Raw genomic sequence first — 13415 nt, 5'->3', positions numbered from 1 at the left:
CATATAAATTGAACAACCTCTACAGAGGGCAGCATCTGTCAAAATTAGAATACCCAGAAATTCTACCTTTAGGTGTTTACCTTATTCTTCCTCATGAGCGAAATGACTGGAAACAACATAAATAACCAACAGTGGGGTTAAATAAATTAGAATATAGGCACACAATAGGATATCATGCAGCCAGTGACAAGAAAAGGATATTCACTCATTTCTTTGTATTCACCCAGGTATTTTGTTCATACAATAAATAGTCACTGAGTACCTACCATGCTCTAGGCACAGTGTCAGGCTCTAGAAATTTGTAACAGATAAGGTACTTAGTTTTATTCTGCTTTGTGATTTCTATACATGTTACATCTACCCCCAATGTACTAGAAATTCATTGAGGGCAGGAAATATGGTTTGACAGACTGCAGTTCCCTTACAACTAGAATAATGCCTTTCAGGTAATGATGGTTCATTATAAATAGTTCAATTAATAAATAAGTGAAAACCTTTATAAGATTTTGCCCTGTCTTCTGACTCATTCATATTTAATTTTTTTAAAGTAATAATGGAGGGACTTCCCTGGTGGTCCAGTGGTTAAGACTGTGCGCTTCCACTGCAGGGGGCATGGGTTCGATCCCTGGTTGGGGAACTAAGATCCCACATGCCATGCAGCGCAGCCATAAATTAATTAATTAATAATGGAGTTTTTATATTTCCATTATTACTTTAAAACCATAATTACAGGGATGTATTATGTCAAGCTCTTTATACAATCAGCCATAACATCTAGATAGATGAAAATAGACATGTTTGTTTTAATAAAGACTGAATTTCTCTTCTCAAAGAATTAATGATTTACACACATTCGAATTTGGGGGGGAAACAACTGGCTTGAAGATGGATGTTCATTATTCAAACCATTTGTACAAGATATTTTACAGAATTTCCATGTGGAAAAAATGATTATGTTTCCAACAAAGTACCCAATATTAATCCCCCTAAATCATTTGAAGATTATGAAACACATGGATCAAAATTCTTTTTTAAGTGAAGTAACATGGGAGTAATCCTTGGATGCTTTTTCTTGAAGTACTTCTAACACGTGCTATTGTATTTTATATAAATGAATAAACTGAGGAACAGTAACTGACCAAGGGCATTAACATCTTGATCAATATTTCGTACTTTAAAGGTATAAAACAATGTTTACTTAAACTTATTTGTGATAGTAGAGCATCACAAATGCCTGCTAACATGTCAGTCTAGAAGGGGTTCACACCTGCCTGTGTGACCTAGCAAGCTGTCTAACCTTGCTAACTTCATGTTTGCATCTGTAAAATGGGGCTAAGAATTATGTCCACATCATAGGGTTTACCACAATGTCTATCACTAATAAATGCTCTCTACTCCCGGCCAGGTAAGTGCTAATTTAGTAAATACTTTTGCTGTTTTAACTACCTTTTGTGTCCAATGTACAAATATGGAAGAGAGTGAAATACTTTTGATGATAGATGAGTTGAACCAATGTAGTTGAGAGCACTTTACAAACTGAAAACTGTTATATAAATGTCACTATAATAGATAATATAATAGCTATTTGTATGTATAGGAGTATGTTTACCAATTTGTAAATGCATTGAAAATTCGCTTTATAAAAACTAAGTATTCTCCCGACTTGTAATATTTTTCTTAAATATGTATATTCTTTGTTTTATAACTATAAATTCTTACATATTTGAATTATAATAATGCCCTTTTGTATTCTTAAAGAGTTGCTGAAACACGAAAATGACCTTGCACCTGAGTTATAAAATTTCAGACAGCTCCCTACCAGCAAGCCAGACTGCCATAGTTCTAGTTTATATGTCAGGGCTTCCTAAGATATGACTTCTGGGACAACCTGGAGGAGCATAACTTCACACTCAGAGGAACCTGGATTTCAAATCCAACTCAACTACTTGTTAATCGGGCACGTTATTTAACCTTTCTATTCCTAAATTTCACTATCTGTGAAATATCTAGCTCATGAATTATTGTCAGTCAACAACATTCATAAACCGGCTTCATCAGAACCAGACACTCTTAGGCAGGAGTGATCAGTGAATAAAGCAAAGTCCCTGCTTTCATAGTTTATGCTCTAATGGGAGAAGCTGACAACAAAGAAGCAAACAAACAAGGTGCTTTCAAATAGTGCTAAGACAGTAAGATAGGATGAGGGGAGCTGCAACACTTCACTGAGCACTGAACTTTTGAACACGTGACCATCTGGGAGATAAGGATCCAAATAGTGGGAACAGCACAGGCAAATGCCCTACGATGAGAAAAAGGCTTGTAGATGAGAGACAGAATGAAGGCCGGTGTGGGTGAAGCGAGGGTACGGAAATGGGGGAAAGTAGTAGTAGATGAAGCTCAGATGATGAAGGGCTTTCTAAGTCATGATAAGGTATAGGAATCTTCAGTGAAATGGAGAGTTTTACATAGGTGAAAGATAGGGTTCGATTTACATTTTAAGATCACTCTAATTATTGTGTAGGGAATGGATTGTAGTGAGACTGGGGAGGTGGGGAGTTCAGCAAGGAGACTCTTCTGTAATCCACGTCAGATTATGGTGTATTTGGACAAGGGTGCCCCACAAGAGAACACAAAAAAAGGTGTATTTTAGAAGTGGAACCAATAGAACCTGCTATTGTATTTAATGCAAGTGAACAAAAGGGAAGAATCATATGTGACTCCCAAGGTTTTAAGATTACTAACTGTAAAATAGTTATTCTTTACAACGGGACAAAAATCTGCCTCTTGCAGCTACCATATGTTAATTATAATCCTATTCCTGGGAACCTGTAAAAGAAGTCCATTCACACCTTGAAATGTTGGAAAATAATTATGTTCCCCCTCGGATTTCTTTTCTTTGTCTAAATATTTCAAATGTTTTCAGTCACTACACAAATAAGATGGGTTTAGATCCCTTTACTACTATGGGTGCTCACCTCTGAATGTCTCTCATTTTGGTTATGTGTTTTTCCATAAAAAGCATCCACCAACAAATAAAAAAAGATGTGGCCTACCCATTGCACAGCAGAATTTGCTTTCCACCTTTTTTATCCTAGACAATAGCTTTTATTAATGTCTTTTTGACAGATACTTCATAGTCATTGCCCCTCAAAATCTAGTAGATTAATACTATGATGATGTAAGCTAGGATACAGTAAAGACCGTAAGAAAAGTATAAACGGCCAAATGAGGGTGAGTTCAGATCTGGACCTGGGAGTCAGAAATGGCTTTTATGGAGGAATTTGGACAAAGAATTTTTTTGAGTAATGGAAAAGATGCTGAAAGATGGCAATGGTGGAAACTGGAGAAAGAAAGTTATAGTGTGAGCAATGCCTGGGGCATAATAGTTCAGTTTGCTGGGTGGGGATGAGAAGCAGTGAGCAAGGTCAAAAGAGGAGGTAGGGCTGTGGAGGCCACAAACATTGCAACGAGGAATCCATCCTTAGTTTGTTAGACAAAGGTATGCTGCTGAAGGCTGAGGACTTTGTTGTTGATGTTTTTAAACCAACAGAGAGAATTTCACTTCAAGAAGATTATTCTGGTAGCAGATTTAAGTGAAGACAGACAGAAGGAAAGAACATTGAATGCCTACAGTGGTCCAAAAAGGAATCAAAGTGGGGTCAAACTAGGCCATTATGGAGGAGAAGGTGGGGGAAGTACAAATGCGGGGGATAGCGGGAATGGAATGTCCATAGCTTCCTAACTGTTCAGGTGGAAACAACAAACAAGGAAGCGGAAGAAAACAGGCTTGCCATTTGCAGCAACATGGGCAGACCTAGAGATTATCATACTAAGTGAAGTAAGTCAGACAGGGAAAGACAAATATCATTTGATATCACTTATATGTGGAATCTAAAATATGATACAAATGAACTTATTTACAAAACAGAAACAGACTCACAGACAGAGAAAACAAACTTATGTTTAGCAAAGGGGAAAGGGGTAACAGAGGAATAAATTAGGAATTTGGGATTAACAGATACACAGTAGTATATATAAAATAGATAACCAACAAGATCCTACTATATAGCACAGGGAACTATATTCAATATCCTATAATAAACCAGAATGGAAAAGAATATGAAAAAGAATATGTATATTTATGTATAGCTGGATCACTTTGGTATATACCTGAAACATTGTAAATCAACTATACTTCAATTAAAAAAAAATGTTCACAAAGATAAAACAGATTTTATACCAATACATCACTCTTCCAAACCTACCCTGATTGTAGACTTAGATATAATTATTTTTTAGACTTCCTATCACATATGTCTTTTAGCATACAAAGAGACTAAAATTTCCTGTTAAATCATAAACAGTCGAGGAACTGGTAGAAAATGGAATGAAAGAATCTTTAGCCTGATCCAGTTTCAGTGACTGTTTTAAACCCCCAAAGCTCTGCCATCCTGCTCTGCAAGAGCTGATGTGAGTACACAGGGAACACCACTGAAGCAGCAACTTGCAACTTGGAAGGAAAGCACAGCATGGAATCTCACCTGTGGCTCAAAGCTCTTCGCCTCTCGATTTGTAAGTGGTGTGAACAGCATGCCCTCTGTGCCCCGGGTAGGGCCAACTGGTGTCTTCCCTCAATGCATTTACTAAGTACTGAGGGAGCAAGAGCAGAAGGAAGAAAGAGGAGAAAAAAAGGGGAGGAGAGGGGCTTCTCTGTTGGCGCAGTGGTTGAGAGTCCGCCTGCCGATGCAGAGGACACGGGTTCCTGCCCCGGTCCGGGAAGATCCCACATGCCTCGGAGCGGCTGGGCCCGTGAGCCATGGTCGCTGAGCCTGCGCGTCCGGAGCCTGTGCTCCGCAACGGGAGAGGCCACAACAGTGAGAGGCCCACGTACCGCAAAAAAAAAAAAAAAAAAAAAAAAAAAAAAAAAAAAAAAGGGGAGGAGGAAGAGGGGGGACTGCCTTAAAATGTAAAATATAGAAATATACTTGGCAGCAAACACAATGTATTCCTATGTAAAGTAAATAGCATCATCACATTTCTTTGCCTTTCCTTCAGATTATAGTTTTTGATGGTTAGTATATTTCCCAGCTGATTTGGTCCAAATGAAGATGCTTTTAATACTGTTTTATCATAACTTGAAAAGTATATTATTAAGAACTCAGAAGTTAAAGGAAAGCAAGAACAACAGAACCAGACTGACTTATAATTCCACCAGCCAGAGATACCATGTTATTTCTTTATTGATATCCTGCCGGACATTTTGCTATGTGCAACTTTTTTTTTTTTTTTTTGCGGTACGCGGGGCTTCTCACTGTTGTGGCCTCTCCCGTTGCAGAGCACAGACTCCGGACGCGCAGGCTCAGCGGCCATGGCTCACAGGCCCAGCCGCTCCGCGGCATGTGGGATCTTCCCGGACCGGGGCACGAACCCGCGTCCCCTGCATCGGCAGGCGGACCCTCAACCACTGCGCCACCAGGGAAGCCCCATGTGCAACTTTTTAAAATAAAATTTAGCTTCTCTTCTGTGTCCTTCTTTATTTTATGGCAACGCATATGGTGGCCTCTTCCTTTACCTCTTCCCTCCCCTTCCTGAACTATTCTGTCCTAAAACCTGGAGGAGGAGCAGAGCAAAGTCAAATGCCAGCACTGGACAAGGAGTGCTAGGGGCCGAGGTGGTCCAGAGCACTCGAGCCCAGAAAGGAGTGGAAGGCATGTGCACAGGAGGCTGCCAGGAGTGGAGAATTAGACTTGAGTCGGGTGAGGAGGGCGTCCACGGCAGGGGACAGCCTGGCGCCACGTCAAAAGTGATAAGGGTATTCATGCAAACGAGTGACCCAGCACAGAGTCAGAGGCCACCCGGGAAGAGAGGCCGTCCCTCAGAGCAGCAGGGTGACGTGGACCAGTGGGAACTGCAGGAAGGTGGCAAAGGCCAAGCTGCCAGAGGATGCATCTTTGTGGGGCGTGGCCCTACCTGGGGTGCCTAAGCCCGAGTGGGCCGTGACGAGGGGAGGGTGTGTGCAAAGGAGGGGTCTCGGATGTAAAGCATTAAAATTATAATTTTGAGGAGAACTGGCATCCTTACAAGTTGAATTTTGAAATCCAGAAATAGTATAACTCTCCATTTATTAAAATCTTTCATATCCCTCAAAATAGCAATATAATTTTATTCTCTTATGTTTCTTAAGTTTTCTCTTAAGTAATTACTATTTCTATTGCTGTTGTGACATATCTTTTTCACATTTTTTCTGCCTTTTGGATATATAGAAAATCTACCAAGTTTAATACTTATTTATAATTAATCACCTAGATGAACTCTATTAATCTCTTAGTTTTAATAATTTTCAATTAATCCTCTTGGGTTATAACTGCTTTTGAATGTACTCAAATTAAAATTGAGCCATCATTAAATTTTGTTAATATTAAGTTACTTAAACCAAATTGCAGATGGGGAGAAAAGACTAAAAATATTTTACGTGGTCATTAATTAGTTAAACCATTTATTCATTTATCAAATATTTACTGAGCACATACCATAACCCTGGCCAAGTTACCTAATCTAGATAATTCTGTTTCCTCAACTGTAAAATGCAAATAATCAACGAGCCTACCTAAGGATTAAATGAGATAATACGTGTGAATTGCTTAGCATTGCAAATGGTGTGCACAGACAAATGTCAGCAGTGATGATGACCACGATAATGAAACACACTATAAGCTGCCCTTCCCAATGCCTGCAGAACCACCTGTAGTTGAGAGAATGATCCAGCTCTTCTGTTTGTTTTTTGAAGTCCAGCCCAGTCCATATTTCTTTTCCCTCCTCCTTTCTGACAGCCCTAATTAACTTTATTTAAAAAAAAGAGGACTCTATGAGAAATTCTTCCTACAATGTACTAACCTTCCCTTAGCTGTTATCCCCTTGCATTCCATTTTATTTGGAATTTCTGAAGCCTTGTATGCATAACAGAGCCTCAATGAATACTGATGAATTTCACACAAAATTAGAAAACTAAAAACCCCTCAGAAAGTCCTCCTGCCACATGAAGATGTTAATAAATCAGGCTACTTAACAGACAAGACAATTCCATAATGAAATCTGAGATAACAATTAAACTAAACTCATTTGTGTAATATCTTACTGAGCTATAGTAAAGCACCATATACAATATTAAATTTAAGGTTAGAAATATAATAATTTAAAAATAAATAAATATATTTTAAAATATTTAAAAAGAAGAAATATAACAATTATATTCCCCTCTCAAAAAGGATGCAATTTCAGAGTCATTTGCTGATCACTGATCTTCAGCTTCACAGAAACCACACCTGGCTCTCTTTTTAAGTTGAAAACTGGAAAGCTACGTGTATTGCCTATTAGCCAAAAGCCTGATTTCTTTCACAAAATGTGAAAATAAGTAAAATCTGACACTCTGACTTACCCACTTCAGCCAAAGTTCTGATACAGGACTCCACCGAGGCTTTCTGTGCCGGATTTGGCCAGGTGCAATTGTAAATTCTGAAGGCAGACTGAAGCAGCTGAATAAAAACTGGCTGATGTGTCTGAGAACAGAAAGAAAAGAGGCAAACAGGTCACTAAACCGTTAACACTCCTGATGCAGTATCTATGCATTATCAAAAAAGGCCCACCAAAATAAAATACTGTCGTGCCTTTTAAGTTTCAGTGCCACTTAATGAACATCTCATTCAACAAATATTTATTTTGTACCCATCTCATGAGAGGCACCACACCAGACACTATAGAAAACTGATTATTTTAACTATATTCTTCATCAGGAAAATATGGCATTTCTTGAAGCCAATGACATGGATTTAAGTATATTTTTACAATCTCTGGTTTATTTCCAAGTATAAACAGAGCAGGCATTTTGGGTTTGTTTGTTCCACTGCTTGTATGTTTTTGTTTCCTATGATCAGCAAGTAGAGGAGACAACAATTTTGACCTACAAAAACAATTTTACATGATTCTAATAGTTCATTCAAAAGTTTTCCCTAAAAAAAGTATAACTGAATTAATACTTTTATAAGAGCAATACACAATCACTGTAGAATATGTGGCAACGAAAATCACCAATAATCCTAACATGGAGAGATAATCAGTATAAACATTTTTAAAATAATTACTTCCTGAGTTTTCTTATGTATATATGCACATATATTCTTTACACACACAAACCTGGATGACACTATGATGCAATTTTGTGGCCTGTTTCACTTTACATTGCTTCATGATCATTTTCCTTAGGCATCAATTTTTCTTTTAAAACATGATTTTTAATTGCTATATAATAAGCCATCTACAGATATACCATAATTTATTCAGCTATTCCCCTGTTTGTGGACATTTAAGGTTGATGTCAATTTTTAAGTATTATAAACACTTCAATGAAAATCTTAGTATATAAATCCCTACGAATTCTTTCGGGATTTACTAAACTGGAATTATTGAGTCAAAATGTCTATCCATTTAAAGAATCATTACCAGTTATTTCGACACTTGGCAGTCAATCTACAGATGTGAAAGTTCCTCTTTTGCTTAGAGGGAGAGCAAAAATAATTCAGTTTGAAGATGGAGCCTCTTTATTTAAAATAAAGCTTGGGAAACTCAGAAAGCGGCATAATAGGAAATAATAGGAAAGAAGAGTGATCTTGAGAAGTGTAGGAAAGGACTTCCAGGCGTATTGAAGTTTTCTACACTCAAATAAGGTACAGAAATTCTGTGTGACAGACTCCTTTTGTACTTGTTTGTTTATATTACCTGCAGGCTGGTACTGTTGTCTGAAAAGGGAGAATTAAAAAAGCCGCTCACAACGTTCATGATCGACTCAGTAACACACTTCTCCAAAAAGGTGTCTGCGTGTTTCCTGTCTGTAGTTGTGTTGCAAACCTGGAGAGAAAAACAAAACAACTCAATGTGTTCTATCTCATCTTTGAATTATAAGTCAATACTGGAACCTTCTAAAAATTGTCATGAAATGGTTGTTTATAACATTTCTTCTGCTTTTGAAAGTTGCTTTGAATAAAAACATTTATGGGACTTCCCTGGTGGTCCAGTGGTAAAGAATCTGACTTCCAATGCAGGGGAGATGGGTTCGATCCCTGGTCGGGGAACTAAGATCCCACATGCCGTGGGGCAACTAAGCCCGCGTGCTGCAGCTACTGAGCCCACGTGCTCTGGAGCCCGCATGCCACAACCAGAGAAGAGAAAACCTGCATGCCACAACTAGAGAGAAGCCTGTGCACCAAAATGAAGAGCCCCGTACCACAATGAAAGATCCCGCATGCCACAACTAAGACCCAATGCAGCCAATAAATAACTAAATAAATATACTTTAAAAAAAATTTCTGCCTGAAATCCATTCAAAGTTTATCATTCTGTAGTAGTTTCACCTTTAAGTTTGGTTGCCATTTCATCCTTGGGCCAGAATTCTTTCACAGACCCCAGCCCCTTCTTCCAGATCTGCTTCTCCCTCCTCCTGCACACAACCTTCTCCCTCCATCCTCAAGCCTAGCTTTGCTGGAAAACACTTTTCCACTTGATGTGAGGAAATCACAGAGGAAACAGTCATTATAAGTACAAGAAAGTGGTGAAGGTGATTAATGGTGGCTCATATCTCTCTATACATTTTCACCTCTAATACCTGGCTCAGATTAGAGAATGCAAACAGAAAATATTTGGAGAGGAAAACAGAAAGATAAGAAAAGGTCGGGCTTCCCTGGCAGCGCAGTGGTTGAGATTCCGCCTGCCGATGCAGGGTACACGGGTTTGTGCCCCGGTCCGGGAAGATCCCACATGCCGCGGGGCGGCTAGGCCCGTGAGCCATGGCCGCTGAGCCTGCACGTCCAGAGCCTGTGCTCCACAACGGGAGAGGCCACAACAGTGAGAGGCCCGCATACCGCAAAAAAAAAAATAATAATAATAAATAAATAAATAAATAAAATAAAAGGTCAAAGTTGCCAACAATTTTGACTGTTCATCCCCAGATTATCTGGGAAGCATGGAGGGTGTGTTCGTGCCTTCTTCTCAGAGTTGGCTAAGCAAGAAGACAGGACACTAGAGCAAAGGGAACATCAGCAAAGAACATGGGCTCTGACCTTTATGTGGGATTAAATGAGGCTGTAATTGGTCATTCTGCTAAACAAACTGTAAACTTCCAAACATGTCAGGGTTGACAAATTGCAAAAGCTAAGATACACGATTAAAACTGAATGAAAAAAAGTTGGGTGGTGAAAAAAAAAGAGCATGGAGATAAAAAAAGAAGTGAGGGAGGGAGAACATAGGATGCGAGGAAGGACTCAAGAACTGGGCAAAGGAAGAATGTTTAAATATCCACGAGATTACAGTGAGTCAGTATGGTGGCCAGATGTTCCAGATGTTCTTAGACAATTCGAATTTTTATGTAAGTTTTTTATTCTTTTCAATAGGTGATTAATCAAGAGTAAGGAAACATAGTTTAATCTGATATTCCTTTAAAACCCTGCACACAAATAAATTCTCCAAAAACTCCCTCCTCAAACCACGTGCCCCAATGTTTCAGTCTGGAAAATAACAGTGTTTGCTGAATGGAGAGAGAAGAAAGAGCACAGGGTCTGTTTTGCTTCTAAGTCGCTTCCCGTCGGGGGCAGCTCACTTTTTCCCCATCTATTAAATGACACCTACCTGACAGGGGTGTCATCAGAACTAAAAGGTTTTTAGTGTGTCTAATCCCATAGTTACTGTAGAAAATGATGCAATTAAAGAAAATAAATTATGTCAAGTTATGTCATCTTTTAGTTATTGTTTCAGCACATAACATAATGCGTGGTAAATACAAAATGTTCAATAAATGTGAAAAGAATGAACCAATTAATTTTTTTTAATGAAAGAATAAGAGAGAATAAGAAAGGACTCATTTTATCTTAGTTTAACTAAGGGTTAGACTCTATTTGTAGAATATCAAACCTCAGGTTAAACTTTAATATGGTCCCAGATCTAATATAAAATTGATTTTCCCATGATGGATATTAAGTAGGATTTATTTCATTTAGTATCTTACAGCACTGGCTTTTATGGTGAATTTTTCTGATACATAGGATAAAAATATATAAAAGTTGAGTAAGTAGTTGAACAATTCTACCATAACCAGCCCAGAGAAGCTTCTTCCTCATCCAGTGACATTTCACACAATTGAACGGGGCTTTCTGGAGCTACTATAGAATCACACTACATTACCTGCAACTGATCATTTGCTAAAGAACCCCACAGATTTGCTTTAGTCAGTGGATTAATTAATAAAAGTTATCTATAATACTTCTAGATGAGGCTTTCCTCAAAATCCTGGTCGTGGAAATTCTGGGCTTACACAACTGTGTGGAACCTATTCCTCAATTCATTTGTACAAGAAATTCAAATAATGTTCAAGATACTTCTTATGCCTCAGATGAATGACAACTTTTTCACCTTTAGAGCCTGTATCTTACACTGTAATATTATGGACAGGCAAGAGATAAGGAAGCCACCTTTTTAATTAAAGTCCTTAAAAATTTTTCAGGAAATAAGGAACCTAATTATTAGCAATATTTCTTTATCTTGTCTTTTACTTATTTTTACTGTTTCTTCCCAATAAAGATTAGAAATGGCTCAAATAAAATTACATCATATTAAATTAATTTTTATGTGTAATACATATATTTTTAAAGTTTCTGTTTGCAGATATTATTCACATACCATTATTTCCTATCAAACATTCCCATGTACCATCATTATTTAAACACTTATTTCAAAACGCTATATTTATTCCATTACTCTAATGCACCATCATGCTTTAATCCATTTTTGGAATGAGTTTAGTTAGGTATACGTAGATAAAAAAACAAATCATTTTCTTATTTTCTTAGCTATTTCTTTCCTGCGAGTCTTATGTGATTCCCCCCCGCCCCCCAATTATTGTTATTATACAGGATTATGCAAAATTATTATTTTTACTTTCAGATTTTGGGGGTATATTTCACCAAAAGAGGAATCACCAGATGAGGTTATATAGACAGTTCTGTACTACTTGCTGGGCTCATCCTCTAAAACAATAAATTTACAATGATATCAACAACCTATCTGTGCATACACAGGATGTTCCTTCATTACCATCAACTAGCTCTAGCTTTCGGGCTCTGGTTAGGTTCAGCTGATGCGACGCACTGGCAGAAGATCACAGAGTGGAAGAGAAAGAAGTCAGGTACCTACTCTGCCTCTGCCTCTACCTGCATCCCAATCTCCATTCTCCTCGTTGAGGCTTCAGCAGTGTCTGTGTCTCTGGGTATAGCTTCTGCTGGAGCCCTTCTGCAATGTCTCCAAGTTCTCTCTGGGCTCTGGTAACACTGGTGCCACCCTTGCCCCTTCAGGCCTGGGGTGGCAATAGCTTTGCATTGTTACCAATTCCTGGATGCTTCCCTGTCACTCCTGGTTCCTTTAACCCTTCCCACACCTCTTGGAGTGTGCCATCTGTTTGCTGCTAGAACTGTTATCTCTGTAAATTATAATGACTTTTGCCAGTTTAATGATACCTGAAAGTTATTTTATCTGGCATTTCTGACATTGCTAACAAGGCAGGGCATTTTTCACATAATAATTTCATGTCTATATTTTGTCACGTAGAGATGATTCAAACCCTCTAAGCCACTTTAAAATGAAACATGGATAATGACTGTATATTACATATCAGTAAACGTATTTTACATAATAAACTTTTCAGCAGTCATTTCACATGTATTTTCACATTCTGACTCTTTAGAATATTCCTTTCATTACATTTCATGGTGTAAAATAATTTTTAGCATTCAGGCACTGTTTTTTTCTATTTGGGTCATTTCCATTTGTTTAATATAAAGAAGGAAAAATCCCTTCCATGAAAGAAAAGAATATTCTGTACATTTTTGTTCTAGCTTTTTTTGGGAGTCCTTCTCCCATCTCCATCCACATGTTGACTCCTACTTAACTTTTAAAGCTATCTGAATTTGCTGCTGTAGGTGACCTGATTCATGCATTCTGATTAGTTTTTTTCCATACTGATATCCAATTGTCCTCCAAACATTGATTTAATAGTAATTTCTTGCCTCACTCTCAGGTTACTTGAATTTTATCTTATAGTGTATCACTAATCACTGTTTAAATCTCTCCTCATATCTCTGGTATGCTCCACGTATCATTATTTTTTAAGTATTTTAATTCAATTCTATAAGAATGAAATGATTTTCAATTTGTAATGTGTTTTACACTGGAAAAACAAGTCTACCTTCATTGTCCTTTCCAAGAAAAAAAAATCACCTTTTGAAATATCTGTCCTTTTCTGCTTCCAGATGAATTTTACTACGCGCCTATAAAATTTCATGGACTATCACTTAGGGACATAAATTGTTAAATTAAAA

The 13415-nt window shown here is 37.8% G+C and overlaps 1 protein-coding gene across 4 annotated transcripts in view; it reads right to left on the bottom strand.

Moving 5' to 3' along the window:
• Positions 1-13415, bottom strand: part of ITPR2 (inositol 1,4,5-trisphosphate receptor type 2) — a 526334-nt gene that overhangs the window by 238308 nt on the left and 274611 nt on the right. For all 4 annotated transcript variants that reach the window (XM_027129402.1, XM_027129406.1, XM_027129405.1 and 1 more), the window contains 2 exons: positions 8773-8901; positions 7436-7556 (listed from right to left, as the gene is read on the bottom strand). In XM_027129402.1, coding sequence (XP_026985203.1) covers positions 7436-7556; positions 8773-8901 — 250 coding nt within the window. The remainder of the gene's footprint in view (positions 1-7435; positions 7557-8772; positions 8902-13415) is intronic.

Source organism: Aethalodelphis obliquidens, unplaced genomic scaffold, assembly GCF_003676395.1.
Source record: "Aethalodelphis obliquidens isolate GAN/ISIS:26980383/991018 unplaced genomic scaffold, ASM367639v1 scaffold36, whole genome shotgun sequence".
Classification (NCBI taxonomy): domain Eukaryota; kingdom Metazoa; phylum Chordata; class Mammalia; order Artiodactyla; family Delphinidae; genus Aethalodelphis; species Aethalodelphis obliquidens.
The sequence above is the reverse complement of the archived record's forward strand: the minus strand, read 5'-3'. Positions and strand labels throughout refer to the sequence as shown.